Genomic DNA, 13811 nt, shown 5'->3' with positions numbered 1-13811 from the left:
GGCCTCCCTCAGAGCAGTTTGGATTGCCTGGTGTTTGAGACGCTGATCCCAAAGCCAATATTACAGAGATACATCTCACTGTTAATGGAGCACAGGAGGATTATCTTGTCTGGGCCTAGCGGCACAGGCAAAACCTACCTGGCCAATCGACTTTCAGAGTACCTGGTGCAGTGGGAAGGGCGGGAGCTTTCTGACGGGGTCATCGCTACCTTTAATGTAGATCATAAATCTAGCAAGGTAAGAATCTCTGTAGCCTTTCCCTCGCTGCCACTGAATATACTGTTTCCCTATTGGTTTAGAAATATAATACAGGTATGTGACCTGTTAACCAGAATGCTTGGGACCTGGGGATTTCTGGGTAATGGATCTTTTCGGAATTTGGATCTTCATGCCTTAAGCTTTTAAGACTTTTTGTCACAAAACAAGGAAGTAAAAAATGTTTTCCCCTTCCCACCTCTAATTTGCACATGCAAATTGGGATTCTGTTCTAAACGGTCGCAAAGGATTCAAGGGTTCGGCTGAATCCAAAATAGTGGATTCGGTGCAACCCTAATACAGCACCACCAGATTATTCACTACAAGTGAGTGCTGATCCTCCATTCACATCTATATATATATATATATATAGGTATCTGTCCTGTTATCCAGAATGCTCTGGGTTTTTCCAGATAACGGATCCTTCCGTAATTTGGGTCTTCATACATTAAGTCTATTAGAAGATCATGAACTAAACCCAATAGGCTGGTTTTGCCTCCAATAAGGATTAATTATATCTTAGTTGGGATAAAGTACAAGCTGTTTTATTACTACAGAGAAAAAGGAAATCATTTCAAACATTTTTGGATAAAATATTCTATGAGAGACAGCCTTTCCATAATTTGTCTCTTTCTGGATAACGTGTCCGAGACCTGTACTGTACTTTTCACATCTAATGGTTGGGAGCCGAGAAAGCCTGAGGTTTATATATATAAAGTGACATTGGGGTTCATTTACTGCTACCCTTAGCTGTTCAGTTCTTAGAAGCTGGTGGTGGTGGGGTGGCTCAAGGCTCTGAGAGTGAATCTCTTGGTACCACAGAACCTTGAACACCCCCCCCCCCAACCTGGTATAAGAGCTGTATGCAAAATCACAGGCTTGGGTCCTGAAGGAAAGGTGTAGCACCCACAGTATCAGTGTGAAGTATTGCAACCAATTGTGATGTTATATTTGCAGGAGCTGCGCCAGTACCTCTCCCACGTGGCCGAGCAGTGCAGCAACCAGAACAACTCGGCCGACGTACCTCTGGTTATTATACTAGACAACCTGCATCATGTCAGCTCCCTGGGAGAGATCTTCAATGGGCTTCTGAACTGCAAATATCAGAAATGGTGAGTGCCCAGAGTCCTGTGCTGCTGTCAGTGATAATCTATAAACTGATTCACTGAGTCTGACTCATTCTCCTGTCTTTATTCCAGCCCCTATATCATCGGCACCATGAACCAAGCGACCTCCTCCACCCCCAATCTGCAGCTGCATCATAACTTCAGGTATTGCATAATTATCGGAATACTCTGGGAACACCCTGTGTTTGAGCAGCTCCCCTAGACAAATAATGTCTTTAGTAAAAATTAAGGGGAAATCTTAATTTTTGTCCGTGGGAAACATTATCCATACCATGTGTATTCTACTTTAGCGGTTTTATTATTAAGTCCGTCTATTTATTTGAAACTGTAAGAAGGATCCAACCCAAGCAGGAAGGTGTTTTCTCCATGTGATCATTACCCTTGGGGTGCCTCTCACCTCTCCTGCCTCTCATCCAGGTGGGTGCTGTGCGCCAATCACACCGAGCCCATCAAGGGCTTCCTCGGCCGCTACCTCAGAAGGAAACTCATAGAAACAGAGATCAGCTCCAGAACGAGAAATCCAGAACTGGTGAAAATCATCGACTGGATCCCGAAGGTTTGGCAACATCTGAACAAATTCCTGGAGACGCACAGCTCGTCGGATGTGACCATCGGTGAGAATGGCTCGTGTCTCTTGTGTTACACCCTGTACATTGACTCGAGTTCACTCAAATAGATTGAAATAGGGCATTGATAGATTTCCAAGCCTGGCGGGGTCCCATCATGTACTTACTTTCTGCTCTTGCTTCCCCTATAGGCCCACGACTGTTCCTCTCCTGCCCCATAGATGTGGATGGTTCAAGGGTCTGGTTTACTGATTTGTGGAATTATTCCATTATTCCCTACCTCCTAGAGGCTGTCAGAGAAGGACTGCAGGTGAGACCAATATCAATATTGCATCTGCGTATTATTTCTCACTATTCCCTTTAATGATCAAATTTCTTCTTCCTAATGTTTACATTGTCTCTAAATTATTTCCTCTGTAACATTTACGTTTCCTCTTCCTGACATTTCCTGTGTAACATTTACGTTTCCTTTTCCTGACATTTCCTGTGTAACATTTACATTTCCTGTGTAACATTTACATTTCCTGTGTAACATTTACATTTCCTCTTCCTGACATTTCCTGTGTGACATTTACATTTCCTCTTCCTGACATTTCCTGTGTTATATTTATATGTAATGGCAACGTTTGCTTTCTTGCACATTAGCTCTATGGCAGGAGAGCCCCCTGGGAAGACCCCGCCAGATGGGTGATGGACACCTACCCCTGGACGGCCGTACCCCAGCAGCATGAGTGGCCCCCCTTGCTCCAGCTCAGGCCGGAAGATGTTGGTTTCGATGGCTACTCTGCACCCAGAGAGGGAACGTCCAGCAAACAAGCTGCACCCAGTGATGTAGAAGGTGACCCTTTGGTAAGAACCCACTGTATTTCTACACTTCTGTCTGATGCCAGACCAATTTCTTGCCCCTGGGGCTGCATATTGCACCTGCCCCATCTGGCACTAGGCTTTGCCTGTGGTTCTCACAGTGGTGTGTGTTGCAGATGAACATGCTGATGCGACTGCAGGAGGCGGCCAATTACTCCAGCCCTCAGAGTTACGACAGCGACTCAAACAGCAACAGCCACCAGGATGACCTGGACACTTCCCTGGAGTCGACGCTGTGACACCTGCCTTTGGAATTCCCTTATGGGCCACCGTCCTTTCTATTGGGAGGAATTGGTTCCCGGCCTCAGGGGGGTTGCCAGCTGCCTGAATAAGACACTTTATTATAAGACTTTTTAGACTGACCACGGGCGCTGGACGCCCTGTGAATAATCTTTGTTTTTATTGGACAAGGCATGAGTATGTGAGCTGCACTATTTCTCATGTCTTGTTGCAATAGGCCATCATGTCTGGAACACTGAATATATTTTACTTGTATATTTGAAGAGAAGAGCGGAGTGGGCGGAATTGTGCGCTATCAGGACTGGGATTGGACGATACAATGACCTATGCTGCTTATAACCAAACACACAGACATGGGGTGCTGGCCACACCAACTGCACAGAGTAACCTCAGCCGCGGGGAGTGACTCTACTATGGTGCTCTTCTTTCTTGTAGCGTTAAACGCTGGTGCTGGGGGTGGGGAGCGTCGCACACTTAACACCATGACAACACGTGTCGCTTCTGTTTTAACAATAGCGTTGGTTTATCGATGACGTTTCCTTTACATATTCCAGGGGGGTTTGTTGAGAACAGGGAAAGGCAGCTTCCCCCTCTCCAGGTGTCACATACATACAACTCCCCTTATGCCTCGGGCAGGTGGGGGCTGTAAGAGGGATACTGGGATTTGTAGTCTCACCATGCCTGCTGTATGAGACCAGCTCCGTCACCCAGGTACAGCGCTTTATTATTTCAATCAAATAAGACTCGGGGTCAGAAATTACCACTGCAGCCTTGAGGCTACGGCACATGGTGGGTTTGGATCAGAATTTTAGCAGAACTCTTTTGTTTTCAGGTGCCAAGGTGCAGGGTAAGGGCATTGGTTTATGTTATAAATTAAGTCACTCGTAGCAGCCAATCGGCAAGTAACACTCAGTTATCAGCGCACGTCTGATTAGTAGCTAGAGTGACTGATTTGGGCCCATGTGTTCTAACATTCCCATATTAAAGGCACCGTTTACCCGGACTTATGTTGGGAACCAGTGCCACCTCATCCCAATTGCACTGTGCGTGGCAGTAGCTGTGCCCATCATTCCAGCTGCCACACCTGTACCTCAGGTAAGACATGAGACCCGACATAAGTGCAAAAAGTTTCATCTGTTCTGTTTTGGTGCTGCCCTTTATAATGATGCCTTACTTGTTATTATTGCTCCGCTGATCCACGTACCCCTGGGTGGGGGCAGTTCCGTATGTTCTTGTGATCTCAGTGGCATTGCCTCCTTTATAGGGACCAGTACCCGTAGCCAAGCCGAGTGGATTAGAGATTAAAGTTCCTGAATATCAGCATTTAATGTAAGGTACATAGTATAGGGGGCTGTACAGTCCCATCAGCCATGTGTGTGGGCCCCCCTGCTAATATATACGTATATATATGGGTATCGGGCACCTTTTATATTGTGAAATACCTCATTGGTGGTGCCCAGCTGCATTCACTGTAATGTTCAGTTATTTTGGCCAGAGCAGAGGATTCTATCATTGGCTGCACAATCCCCCCCATTGGGCTGCTATTGGTGCCAGTAGCATTAAGATGTACACAGGTTTCTGTTCATGTCCGTGGGATGTCCTAATTATGGAAATAAGTTCATTGTAACTATGGGAGCTGCCATACTGGGTCCTGCATGGATCAAAAATAACTGATGATATTGTCGTGGATCAATCTGGCCACACACACGTATATGATGGATGAGTCTGCGGGACAATCAGTTATATCAGTACAGACATGTGGCTCCATTTCCCGGGTCTGTAACAGAACTGCTATGGCATGGAGTTAGGGGTACACTCCTAGCTGTTCGCAGATCATTCAGCCTCAGAAGAAGGGGAAGAGCTTTGGGAGGTGACTATTACTCAGAGCTGAAGTGTACGTTACCTCTATGCAGCCTGGCAAAAGGTCAACGACCTTCAGTTTCTCTGGTTTTACCGGCCCTTTACGAAAATCGTTAGTGGGGTTAAAACGAAGAGGGTCACACAAGCCCTCGTTAATAAAATCCTTATTTACATATATAGGGGGCTAAGCGTTGGCTTCTTCTACACAACAAACCTCTGACCCCCTCAGTCATTCTGCTGTTATTAAGGGGACAGACCCATTTTGGGAACTGTCGCTACTCAGGCACCTGCTGCCATAGCAACACAAATGCAGCCTAACTGCAACGGGTGTTTCATAGACGTGTGTCTCCCACTTGGTGCAATCCATTGTAGTCAGAGACTTGCAGCATGAGTGAGCTGCTAACTTGGCTTTCGCCTTATCTTGTCTCCTCACCAGATTCTATGCAACACTTGGCTTATGCTTCACAGAGACCCAAAATCAGTTCCTTCAGATTCAGGATTTTTCAGTTCTGTCCCTCCAGGTGCTTTGGCTGCATTTCCCAGCATGCACTGTGGTCAGATGCTGGGTCGTGTAGTTGTGCAAGAGCTGGGGGAGGGGGTAGTAGGGGATACAGTATCTGCGCTCGAGTTGATTCCCCTTGTTCTGTACATTTGGGCCCAAGGTCTGCGTATCGAATCCCGTCTCTTTCTACTTCCCCTGTGGATACAAAGTGTCGATGTTGAGAACCAGCTGTACATTTCTCTCTGCGTGTGACATACACTGTAAATATCTGATCAAACTGCTGCCTTTTGATGATGTTTTCTAAGCCTTTTTTAACAAAGAATCAGGAGCCCACACACCACCCAACCCCCTCCTCCTGATCTTATTTTCTATTGGTTTATTTGGTGCATGATCTGCCCAGATCATGTCTAGCGCTAATAATGATGATTGTACTGTCTTAAATTATTACCCAGGAAATAAACTGACCCTTATTTATTCAGAGCTTGGGTGGGTGTTTCTTATTCTCAGTACTGTCCCCAAAGGGGGAGTCGCCTCTTCTTGTTCCTGGAGCTTTCATTCAGGGGTGGGTTAATGACTGGCCCCCAATTCTTCAATTGCCAATACTGTAGGGGTCATTTAAAACTGCTACAAGTGCAGGAGCATATAAGAGCATCCCGTAGTGATAAGGGTTGGACTTGCAACAGGGGTGCACTTGGGGTGCAGGACAGCTCTGTCCTTAGGGAATGGGGTGACCATAAGGCCCTATTGCAACCTGCACCCACATGTGATCCCTATTTTATGGGGTGGGAGGGGGTGACACCTAAATGCTGAACACTGGATTCCTGGGGCACAGAGAGTGTTCAGTGCAGGGTGCACAGTGAAAAACCACGGAGGAGTCCACTTTGCACCCTGTCTGCAGCACATGAGCCCTATACTTTCTCAGGGAGCAGCAGGCCAAAACTGGGTCTCTTAGCCCTGATGGGGCCCAGGGGTGCATTTGGTGCTGCCTGATCAGTGCATTTCTCTTTGGGTGCTAATTGTGTTTCAGTCTCCTTGGATCCCTTTTCAGCTTTCCTGCAGTATAGGAAACCACCAGCAGGTGGTGCTAGAACTATATGATTGGAGATGGAGTTGTAGGTGTTTATATATAGCACCAGGGCACCCAGTGCTGTACAAGGCATGGACTCCAACAGGGTTGCAGCTAATGTAATTTAAACACATACGTGCCTGCACCATACAGCTCACAATCTATAGGAAAGCTCTATATAAATTGTGTATGGCTCTGCCCTAGCTCTGCCCTGTCTCTCTGTACTGGGAATGAATAAGGGGGTTCCTTTTTGTACTAAGTGGGGCCTCACAGAAGAACTACAGCCAGGAACAGCAGATGATTGTAAAGAGTCCAGCAAATTGATTGTAGGTGTATGGTATAGACCCCCTAATGTAAGTGATGAGCTAAACTCCTGATGCAAATAGAAAAGGCTGCTAGTTTGGGGGAAGTAGTGATAATGGGGGATTGTAATTACCCAGATATTAATTGGAGCAACAGTATTGCCAGATCAGTTAATGGGAACAAGTTTATAAACTTGCTGCATGACAATTTTATGGCACAGGTTGTTGAGGAGCCAACTAGAAAAAATTCTATTCTGGATCTAGTGATCTCGAATGACCCAGAACTTATAGCAAATGTGCAAGTCATTGAACCCCTGGGTAATAGTGACAATAATGTTATATCATAAAGTTATATCATATCATAGCATTGATTGGGGCATTACGTTTTCCGCTAAAAACACAGAACAGAAATGGTTGTCATTTAAAATTATATTTAATCATTACTGTTCTCAATGTATTCCCTTAAAGGGATTCTTCACCTTCCAACACTTTTTTCAGTTCAGTTGGTTTCAGACAGTTCACCAGAAATAAAGACTTTTTTCCAATTATTTTCTATGTGTGACTATTTTTGTAATATTGAAGTGTAAAGTGACATTTTTCACCTTCTAAAGCAGCTCTGGAAAGGAGGGTCACCGAACCTGTAAACTGTTCTAAATTGATAAATTTAGTTGATACATTTCTTCTGTTTGTCCCTACTGAGCATAATCCCTGAATTGTATTACAGGCAGCTGTTGGAATTGATGCAATAGTTACTAATACTCCAGAGATGCTGCTGAAAATGTATCAACTACCTGTAAATGTAGCGAAATTGTAAGTTCAAAATCTGCACCTGAATTACTGAGCTGCCAGACAAACACCAGAGACAGGGACAATAAACTTAGATTTTGAAAAAAAAAAGGAAAGTAATTGGAAAAAGTCTTTATTTCTGGTGATCTGTCTGAAACCAACTGAACTGGAAAAAGTGTTGGAAGGTGAACAACCCCTTTAAAGAGTAAATGCAGAAGCTCTTAAGTATCACCCTATGTGGATTAATATAGAAGTAAAAAACTTAATAGGAAAGAAGAGAAAGGCTTTTAAAAACTGCAAGTCTGTTGGGACAAAAGTTGCATTTAATGAATATAAACACTATAATAAATGTTGAAAAACAGCAATTCCGAAGGCAAAGATAGATAATGAGGAGCTCATTGCAGCGGAGGCTAACACTAACCCTAAAAAGTTTTATAAGTATATTAATAGTAAAAAGATGCAGTTTGAGAGTGTTGCGCCTTTAAATAATGGTACGAGTATGGTTATAACAGATACAGAAAAGGCAAATGTGCTAAATCAGTTCTTTTCTTCAGTGTATACAATAGAGGAGTCTGAGTTCCCAGGCTCACTTCATAGCTGCACTGATGGCTCAGCTCAATTTAGTCAGTGGCTGACTCAGGATATGATCCATAAAGCTTTAATAAAAATTAATATAAACAAGGCTCCAGGGCCAGATGGCATACACACCCAGGTTATAAGAGAGCTTAGTTCAGTTTTAGACCGGCCCCTATTTTTGATTTTCTCTGATTCGCTTTCATCTGGTATGGTACCTATGGATTGAAGAAAAGCTGATGTCATTTCAGTATTTAAAAAGGGATTACGATCTCAGCCTGGCAATTATAGACCAGTAAGTCACATCTGTGGTGGGCAAGTTATTGGAAGCTTGTTAAGGGATCACATTCAAAATTTTGTCCTAGTGAAAGGCATTATGAGCAGCAATCAGCATGGCTTTATGAAGAATAGGTCATGTCTTACTTATGATGAGGTAAGTAAAATGATGGACAGTGGGGGGCAGTATATGTGACCTATTTGGATTTTGCCAAAGTGTTTGATACCGTGCCCACAAACGACTGCTTTCTAAACTAAGGTCTGTTGGGCTTAATGAAGTTGTTTGCACATAGATAGGAAACTGGCTACCAGATCGGGTACAATGTTGATAAATGTAAAGTCATGCACCTGGGATGTAAAAATATCCAAGCCACTTATACCCTTAATGGGACTGCACTAGGCAAATCCCTTATGGAAAAGGACCTTGGAGCCCTTGTAGATGATAAACTTGGCTGTAGCAAGCAATGCCAGTCAGCAGCATCAAGGGCAAATAAGGTCTTGAGATGTATTAAAAGGGGTATTGATTCACGGGAGGAGGGGGTCATTCTTCCACTGTATAGAGCACTGGTAAGGCCCCATCTAGAATATGCCGTACAGTTTTGGTTTCCATCACTCAAACAGAACATTATTGTATTAGAGAGGGTACAGAGAAGGGCAACTAAGCTGGTAAAATGTATGGAAAATATTAACGATGAGGAAAGACTGGCCACATTGGGGATGTTCACGCTGACGAAGAGTTGCTTAAAGGACCAGTAATATCAAAAAAATATGTGAAAAAAATTTGTTAGTATACATTGTTAAAAAACCAAGACAAATTGAACTTGAAAATCATAAAGGCTTTACTAAGAAATAACTTACCAAAACTCCGCTTGCGCTCCTCTCCAGAAAGCGATTGGGCGATCCATCGTGCTGCACTCAATTTCTCCTCCCTGCCTTCCTTACAGGAGAGGAGAAATTGAGCGTTACACAATGGATTGTCGTCATGTCGCCTTTTCTGAAGAGGAGCGCAAGCAGAGTTTCGGTCAGTTATTTCTTAATAAAGGCTTTACAATTTTAAAGTTTTGGTGTTTTTTTTTCTATGTATACTAATGAATTTTTAAAAAAAAAAAAATGTTTTGATGTTACTGGTCCTTTAAGGAGTGATATGATAACTATGTATAACTATATAAGGCAGGGGTCCCCAACCTTTATAACCCGTGAGCCACATTCAAATCTAAAAAGATTTGGGGAGCAACTCAAGCATGAAAAAGTCCCTTGGGGTGCCAAATAAGGGCTGTGATTGGCTATTTGGTAGCCCCTAAGTCGACTGGTAGCCTATAAGAGGCTCTACTTGGCACTATATTTAGTTTTTATGCAATTAAAACTTGCTTTCAAGCTTTTGACTATTCTGACCTATTCTGAAGTTTGTAGTGGGAATTTAAGGGAGCTCATTTATTCTATCATTGCCCGTTATAGGAGTTTGTTTCTAGTGCTATTTGAGCTTTGTGCTATTCTGTTTTGCACCTGTTTGATTCCTGTTGTGACCCCTGCCTGGCTTTTGACTATTCTGACCTATTCTGAAGCTTGGAATTCAAAAAATAAGCATCTGCTTTTGAAGACCCCGAGAGCAACATCCAAGGGGTTGGAGAGCAACATGTTTGTAATAAAGACCGTACCTGGTGGTCCAGTGGTGCGGCGGGGACGCCCGCTGCGCCGCTCCTCTTCAGCCGCCATTGTGGCTACTTAGGGCAGTGCGCCCACGTCTCATTTGTTATATTGACGCGGGCGTGCTGGCGTGATGATGCCAGTGCACAAACGTGCGCATTGGCGCAAGTTTGTAGTGGGAATTTAAGGGAGCTCATTTATTCTATCATTGCCCGTTATAGGAGTTTGTTTCTAGTGCTATTTGAGCTTTGTGCTATTCTGTTTTGCACCTGTTTGATTCCTGTTGTGACCCCTGCCTGGCTTTTGACTATTCTGACCTCTGGATCCTGACCCTTGCCTGTATACCGACTACCTCTTCTGCTAAATCCCTTCGGATTGATCTTCCGGTTTGACCCTTGCCTGCCTGACTTCGCTTATTCTCTGCCTGCCTCGTCCTGGGCTGTCCTGACGAAGATTCTGTCTTACACCTTGTACCACGACCTTCTGCCCAAAAGACTTTGCTTACAGTTGTGACCCTTTGCTTGTTTAGAACCTTTCACCTTAAGGTGGCCATACACGGATAGATCCGCTCGTTTGGCGATGTCGCCAAACGAGCGGATCTCCCTCCGATATGCCCACCTTGAGGTGGGCAATATCGGGCTGATCCGATCGTGGGCCCTAGGGTCCAACGATCGGATCCTAGCGTTCGCCAAACGGGCGGTCGGATCGCGGGACCGCATCAACGAACAGATGCGGCCGCGATCCGACGGGATTTTTAACCCCATCCGATCGAGATCTGGCCGACTTTCGGCCAGATCTCGATCGGGGAAGCCCGTCGGGGGCCCCCATACACGGGCCAATAAGCTGCCGACTTGGTCTGTCGGCAGCTTTTATCGGCCCGTGTATGGCCACCTTTACACCTCTCGTTTTAAGACCTGGTGGCATCTGAGTAGCTGAGGGCTCCTCCCGAGGCCAAAGGCGGCTGCTATAGGCAGAAGCATGAGCCGAGACAAGGGTGCTTGGCATTGGTTCTAGATTCAGGGTGCCAACCATTACAATGTTGCTCACAAGCTACTGGTTGGGGATCACTGATATAAGGGGGTCATATAATAATCTCTCTAATGCTTTATTTACCAGTAGGTCTTTTCAGCTAACACAGGGTCACCCATGACGATTAGAAGGAGGTTCTGAAAGGAAGGGGTTTGTTACAGTGAGAGCTGTGAAGATGTGGAATTCTCTCCCTGAATCAGTGGTACAGGCTGATACATTAGATAGCTTTAAGAAGGGGTTGGATAGTGTTTAGCAAGTGAGGGAATACAGGGTATTGGAAGATAGCTCATAGTACAAGTTGATCCAGGGACTAGTCCGGTTGCATTTTAAGGAAGTATTTTTTCCCCCTCTGAGGCAAATTGGAGAGGCTTCAAATGGGGTTTTTTGCCTTCCTTTGGATCAACTGGCAGTTAGGCAGGTTATACATAGACTTAAAGATATACTGACACCAGAAATTAAACTTTTTTTTTTTTACATCTAGCATAATATTGCCTTTGAAAGCTACTTATAACTTTGCCATAAAGTATTTGCATAATGCTTTTACATTACCTGTCTGATGCCCCATGTCCCTGTATAAAGGGGGCTGCCATGTTTGTGCAGCAGGAGTCTGTTAGCATTAGAAACTTTAACTGACATGTTGAGATGGGACAGTCAGGTTAGCAAAACAGTCAGGTTTAGGAACTTCAACTAACAATTACTTACTTAAATAAACCTGAACCTGAAAATAAATCAACATGACCCATAGGTAACTTTTAATATAAATGCATATTTTACAAAGTCTTTTTAATGTCAGTATCACTTATATTGTTGAACTTGATGGACGTGTGTCTTTTTTCAACCTAACTTACTATAAAACCAGGTATATTAAAGCAAGAAGAGTCAGTGAGAGACACAGAGACAACAGTAGGGCAAGATGGAGACAGTAGCAAGGCCCTTTCAATGTATTTAATAAACACGAGCTGCTTGTGCCATTGGCAACCAGTCACTAATCCATGTGTCCGTCTCATCACTTCCCTTTACAGATTTCTGCTGCTCAGGGGTCCAGCAGGGGGCGCCTTTACAAAACCATATTGGTAGCCTCTATGGATTTCACTTTATTAGTAAAGTTAATAAAAGTACAATATATAAAATTACTCAATAAATATACACAGAGCTTAAATAAGTACACAGAGCTTAAATAGGTGGTTCACCTTTAAGGCAACTTTTAGTATGTTATAGAATGGCCAATTCTAAGCAACTTTTCAATTGGTTTTCATTATTTACTTTTTATAGTTTTATAATTAGTTGCCTTTTTCTTCTGACTCTTTGCAGCTTTCAAATGGGCGTCGCTGACCCCCTTCTAAAAAGCAAATGCTCTGGAAGGCTACAAATGTATTGTTATTGCTACTTTTTAATAATCGTCTTTCTATTCAGGCCTCTCCTATTCATATTCCAGTCTCTTATTCAAATCAATGCATGGTTGCTAGGGGAATTTGGACCCTAGTTACCGGATTGCTGAAATGATAATTGAAGTGCTGCTGAATAAAAAGCAAAATAACTCAAAAACTGTAAATAATAAAAAATTAAAACCAATTGCAAATTATCTCAGAATATCATCTGCATTATACTAAAAGTTATCTCAAAGGTGAACAATCCCTTTAAGTGCTATGTGGTAAGAGACAGAGGGAAGGAGGTCCCTGGCCCATAGAGCTTGCAGTCTAAGTGGGTGGGTAATATACAGGTGCAAATTGGAAGGGGGAAGTGCACAAGGTGAAGGCATTGCCTAATGGGTGCCAGGACTATACTAATGTTCTAGTGCTCCAAAAGGCAGACTCTTCGTTTTTTCTTGAAGAGATTGGGAGAACGGGTTCCTCACAGATGAATTTAGGGATCCCAGAGGGAGGGAGCAGCAGGATAGAAAGGATGAAAGAAAGAGAATATGTGTCTGAAGCGCTGTAGATGGATGGCACATGAGCAACAGGGGCATCGCCAGGCCTGGACTGAGATTCAAAATAGGCCCTGGCATTTCAGGTACACAGAGGCCCAAACAGGCCACACAGCAGCCCAAACAGTCTCCCACCAGCCCAAAATATAGTGACTGTCTATGACAAGTTATAGCAGCGCCTCTGGCATTTGCCAGAACCAGCAGTTGCCAGTCCGGGTCTGGGCATCAGGTCCGGACTGAGAATTAAAATAGGCCCTGGCATTTCAGGTACACAGAGGCCCAATCAGCCCACATAGAGGACCAAACAGCCCCCAGCAGCCCATTAAATATTGACTTTCTATGGGACCTTATAGCAGCCCCTCTGGCATTTGCCAGAACCCACAGATTGCCAGTCTGGGCCTGCTGGGCATCACTAATAATCAGATACGGAACTAGGTGGGGGTGGGCCGTGCAGCTGGGCCCCTGCCCCCCACCCTCTTCTGTGCGGCGCTACAGCTGCTGCAGTGGGCGCGTGACTGCCAGGGGGCCCTGCGGGGGTGCGGGCCCTGGCCCAATTGCACCCCCTGCTCCCCCGGTAGTTACGCCACTGCTAATAATCTGTACTATACTATACACAGGGCAGGCCAAGTTACCAATGCGCCTAAGGCAAAGAATGCCTATCAACAACCCACCCCCGCATGCATGCACACACACTCACTCCCCTGTTTCCGTAGGCAGGCGCCAGAGGCAGGAGCAAATAATACGTCACATATCTGGGCACACATGACTTGTCTGCCTTCTTCTCCAAGCAGGTGTGC

General features: G+C 44.5%; 1 protein-coding gene across 18 annotated transcripts in view; it reads left to right on the top strand.

Annotated features, from left to right (window-relative positions):
• Window positions 1–5894, top strand: part of nav2.S (neuron navigator 2 S homeolog) — a 178454-nt gene extending 172560 nt beyond the window's left edge. For all 18 annotated transcript variants that reach the window (XM_041561025.1, XM_018260331.2, XM_041561021.1 and 15 more), the window contains 7 exons: window positions 2–237; window positions 1213–1367; window positions 1455–1526; window positions 1800–1996; window positions 2140–2258; window positions 2594–2797; window positions 2929–5894. In XM_041561025.1, the coding sequence (XP_041416959.1) occupies window positions 2–237; window positions 1213–1367; window positions 1455–1526; window positions 1800–1996; window positions 2140–2258; window positions 2594–2797; window positions 2929–3051 (1106 nt within the window). In that variant the 3' untranslated portion in view covers window positions 3052–5894. The remainder of the gene's footprint in view (window position 1; window positions 238–1212; window positions 1368–1454; window positions 1527–1799; window positions 1997–2139; window positions 2259–2593; window positions 2798–2928) is intronic.
• The last annotated feature ends 7917 nt before the right edge of the window (window positions 5895–13811 follow it).

This window comes from Xenopus laevis, chromosome 4S (genome assembly GCF_017654675.1).
Source record: "Xenopus laevis strain J_2021 chromosome 4S, Xenopus_laevis_v10.1, whole genome shotgun sequence".
Taxonomy (NCBI): domain Eukaryota; kingdom Metazoa; phylum Chordata; class Amphibia; order Anura; family Pipidae; genus Xenopus; species Xenopus laevis.
The sequence above is the reverse complement of the archived record's forward strand: the minus strand, read 5'-3'. Positions and strand labels throughout refer to the sequence as shown.